Source organism: Branchiostoma belcheri, unplaced genomic scaffold (genome assembly GCF_001625305.1).
Source record: "Branchiostoma belcheri isolate BF01 breed outbred unplaced genomic scaffold, Haploidv18h27 scaffold86, whole genome shotgun sequence".
Classification (NCBI taxonomy): domain Eukaryota; kingdom Metazoa; phylum Chordata; class Leptocardii; order Amphioxiformes; family Branchiostomatidae; genus Branchiostoma; species Branchiostoma belcheri.
In genome coordinates this window covers 476,347-480,457 of record NW_017804531.1, presented here as the reverse complement: position 1 = coordinate 480,457, position 4,111 = coordinate 476,347, and the positions used below count along the sequence as shown (strand labels likewise).

At 46.5% G+C, this 4,111-nt stretch overlaps 1 protein-coding gene across 1 annotated transcript; it reads right to left on the bottom strand.

Moving 5' to 3' along the window:
- Positions 1-3,425, bottom strand: LOC109487111 (leucine-rich repeat and immunoglobulin-like domain-containing nogo receptor-interacting protein 2). The gene is made up of 3 exons (XM_019791081.1): positions 3,214-3,425; positions 2,290-2,485; positions 1-1,431 (listed from the first exon to the last, which is right to left on the bottom strand). The coding sequence occupies exons 1-3, from the start codon at positions 3,423-3,425 to the stop codon at positions 1-3; spliced, it is 1,839 nt and encodes a 612-aa protein (XP_019646640.1).
- Between the last annotated feature and the right edge of the window lie 686 nt (positions 3,426-4,111).

The following is a 4,111-nucleotide window of genomic DNA, read 5'->3' as shown; positions in this document are numbered from 1 at the left end:
TTATAACGTGCTCCTCTGGATGTTAAGGTTAGCGCTAACATTACCCTTCCTTCCCCCTGTCTGTTCAGGAGACAGCGTCGTTTCCGGCATGTCTATCTTAATGGCTATGGTCTCCGCCTGGCACATTCTACTGCAGGGGAAGATAAGCGAGTAACAACCCACCACAGCTCCCATAAACAACAGAGAGCCGATCAGGCAAGACAGGATGAAATTCTCGGTGGTGTACCCGTGTGTAAATTGCAGGTAAGACGCTGGTGTTGGGACGGCAGGAACTACTTTCAGCTGTACCGTTGCGGTTCTGTTCCCCCCACCGTTGTAGGCCAAACAGACGTACTTTCCTGCGTCGGCAACGGAGACGTTTTTGATGGACAAGATGCCGACTGCGCGCTGGGTTTGGTTCATGCTAAGCCGGCCCCAGGGCAAGCCGGAGAGGACCACCCTTTTGTTAGGAGCAACCCAGTTGACGGTAGAGGCAGCGCCGCTGGACACGAGGCAGGATAGTTTAGCGGTCTGGCCAACGGAAGCGTTCAACACTGACGGTCTGACGACCACAGTGGGAACATCACATGTCATGAGGTTATCATACGCTTGAGTCTTCAGGTAGAAAAACAGATTCTTGTTTCTCCAGAGAGGGGGGCTGTTACACGTGATCCTTTTTATGTCAACGTTCGGGTTCGCTGCGAACCATTTCAAGTTGCAGTCGCACTTCCACGTAGAACCGGTGACATTTAGAGACACGACCGTTTTTAGACTGCCAAAAACCGTCCGCCTCAAAGGCTGTAGCTGGGGATTCCCGCTTAAATCCAGAGACTTTAGGCTGTCTAATCCTATGAACCCCCTCTCTAGAACATCCAAGATGTTAAGACTCTTCAGATTAAGGTTCTGGAGGTTTTTCAACCCGTTAAAATCGTAGGGCTGAATATATCGGATCGGATTTCCCGACAGACTAAGGTTTACTAAGGAAGGGATCTTTAAGATAGCCTGCGAAGGCACACTAGCGAGAGCGCCGCCATTCAGTTTGAGAGTTTTGAGATTTAACCCGCTGAAAGCGAAAGAGTGAATGCGTCTCAGACTCTTCCAGTAGCTTAGATCAACCGAAGTCAGGTTAGGAAGGTACGGAATGGCTTTCGTGGGGAGAAAAGAGATTCGCAGGGACTGCATGGTCAGGGTTTGGAGTGAGAGGAGGGTGCGGAGTGGTTTGGTGACGTGAGCGATGTTAGTGACGCGGCAGCCGCGCAGGTAGAGCTGTCTCAGTCCCGTCACCCCGGCGAACGCGTTGTCCGTGACGTAACTGACGGGGTTGTCGCGCAGGTCGAGCGTCAGCAGTGACGTCAGACCCGTGAAGATGTAGGAGGACAGGACGGAAATCCGGTTCTTACTCAGGTCCAGACGGGAGACGCGCTGTAGGCCTCGGAACGAGTTGCGGGGAATCTGTGGGGAAAACGTCCGTGAATAGTTTCATCAGGTTGGAAAGTCACTGAATAAAGAAACTCTTTTTACGCAACCAAGGGTTTTATGCAGTAACACCTGTGCTGTGCAGTCAGATTTGCCCTAGAGAAGGTAACAGGCGGTCACCGAAAGTAGGCTGAATAAAAGACTTGGTTGTGGAAAAAGATTTTCTTTATTCTGTGGGGAAACGTTTTGATGAAAAGACGCATACATATCCAAAACATTGACACTTCAACTGTTCCAGGGAAATATTAAAATCCAAGCCCGATACATAAAGATCTTTGACGTAAATTGCTGAACAAAACTGTACCTGGGGGTGCTACAAATGACCTACAACAATGTATAAAGATATCAAAACGGTACCATCTTCAATCACAATATGAAGATCAAAGGACACACCAAGATGTGCCAAAGGATTCAAACAAAAAGTTGGTTTTAAGACACGGCATCATACTTGACAGTGCTGTACAATCGGAAAACTTAGACTTCGGAATATCTTGAGCACTTTAAAAGTCATAGTCTTTTTAGACTGACTGAAAGAGAGAGAGGGGTGAGAGAGAGAGAGAGAGAGAGAGAGAGAGAGAATCGGAAAAGCCATGCCACCCAGTGCTGTACGTATCTGTATCTGTATAGCCGGTATAACCGCCTTTCGGCGTAACACACCAGCTTCGCAGGCACGCGGCGCGGCGACAGCTGGCTATATTACACCGATCGACTTGTTACACCTAACCCTTGAACTTCTAGCTCTAGACTTTGTTTAAAGCTATCTAATGACAATGCCCCTACTGTACTTGGTGACAGCGAGTTCCACTATGCAATAGTTCTAGAAAAGAATCGTACCACCCAGAGCGCGTTCCTGCTGAGCGAGAGCCTCCTCAGGTTGGCCAGCCCGGAGAAGGACCCGTCCGTGAGCGTCTTGATCCTGTTCTGGTCCAGGTGGAGAGTCCTCAGGCTGCCGAAGCTGGAGAACGCACCCCGTGGAACCTTCGTCAGTTTCCCGCCACGGAAGCTCAGCGCGCGGGTGCTCCCGGGAACGCTGAGGTTCGAAGAGGAGAAATTTGCAATCATCTGACGCTTCTTTGACAACTATGAAAACAAAACTTAGCCTATTGTAGACATTTTTCTAGCTATGCGCACTATGAATACAAATGCATGGTTCACTCCACCATCAAGAAAAATTGACCTAAACAGAGCTGGCGCATGGCTCCATGGATGTGATTAGTGCAGATCCTATTGCTTCGGGAAGCGGCTGGAAAGAGTAGAAATTGGCCAAATAGTCAGATAATATGCCAAAGTAAGTTGTTCCGCTCTAAGAGAACAGTTGCCCACTCTTTCCAGCCACGTCCCGAAGCCTGGTAGAAGCTAATGAAAACTTACATTTACTTGCTGTATAAAATGAACGAAACCAACTGTTATTTTCAGTAATGTTAACAATATAGTACAGGCTGTGCACTTTTAAATGAAAAGATGGAATGACGACTAATTGCCATTAAGTGTGGTTTATTGTGACATCATGTTATATGTTCTTGTGCCAGCTCTTTAGCTACCACCTATGAGAAAGACCTCCTTAAGCCAAAAAGGTTTCTATGAAAATTGTATTTTCTAGGTTTGCTGAAGTGATTTATGTGCTTGGGCATCCGAGTGATGATTAATTGATAAAAAAAAACAGCCCCAATACTTCTGATGCAAATGAGTCAGGAGCAAATTCTTCTATATTGTAAATGTGCACATTATGGAGCACTTAGGGTATCCTTCAATACCTACCCGGCTATCGCGTCCAAAGATGGCCATATACAGGTGACTGATGCCGTTTCGCTGTTACAGCTACACCCACTCACACACATCACCCCAGAATCGGCCTTGGCTGTGGGTTGGGCTTGGACAAGGTGATGAAGTCCCGCTGTCCACACGATGTACGTCGTCAGGAGGTAGTGTACTAGGTACGGACTGATCTTTGAAATCGTCTGTTGGCCCATTGTCGGTTGTCTACCAAAAGAAGAAAAAGTATTATTTGTAGCGTTTGGAAAATAACAGAGATGAGACGGAATTCGACCGGTTTCGACTATATTCGTCTTTCTCAAGAATGACAGAGATCGGACCACTCCGAAACAGGGAAAGTAGTCTTCAATTTTCTAGGCGTAAAACTGCATCTGATGTAACTGTCCAAGCAGAGGTTGGTTGGGAATAGTGTTGCCTTTTCAACATTTTCACCGTTTTTTGACTATGTATACTCCCACCTACAGAAGAAAACGGGGCATGTGATATAATCTTCCCCACCAACCTCTGCTTGGAGAGTATCTGCTGTCAAATGTAGTTTGTACTTCGCTTGTCAAAGGATCCATTGATTATGATCTGTTCGGTGGATCTTTTGTTGAAAACCATGGATACGTCAAAGGGTTTTACGTCCTTATGGACATAAAATCCTTTAATAGTGCTGACGCACTCGTCCCAAACATTGAAAACTAGCTGTCTGTTGCTTCTAAAGGATCTGCATCCATTGTGTGTTTGTGTACGTATACGGCATGGATCAACCGTTGGGACAATATGGTTTCTGTATTCTAGAAAGCCAACATTTGAAACCCTCTAGATCTACATGTGTAGATCTACATGTGTAGAACTACATGTACATGTTTTGTAGTATCGGCATTTGCGTGATAATATG

Bases quoted from the DNA above. Each gene is read 5' to 3' on its own strand.
- LOC109487111 (XM_019791081.1), bottom strand. From the start codon at position 3,425: ATGGGCCAACAGACGATTTCAAAGATCAGTCCGTACCTAGTACACTAC. The intron at 2,486-3,213 runs GTAGGTATTGAA...TTCGAACCTCAG, and splicing joins TCTTTGGACGCGATAGCCGG to CGTTCCCGGGAGCACCCGCG. The intron at 1,432-2,289 runs GTACGATTCTTT...TTTTCCCCACAG, and splicing joins GCAGGAACGCGCTCTGGGTG to ATTCCCCGCAACTCGTTCCG.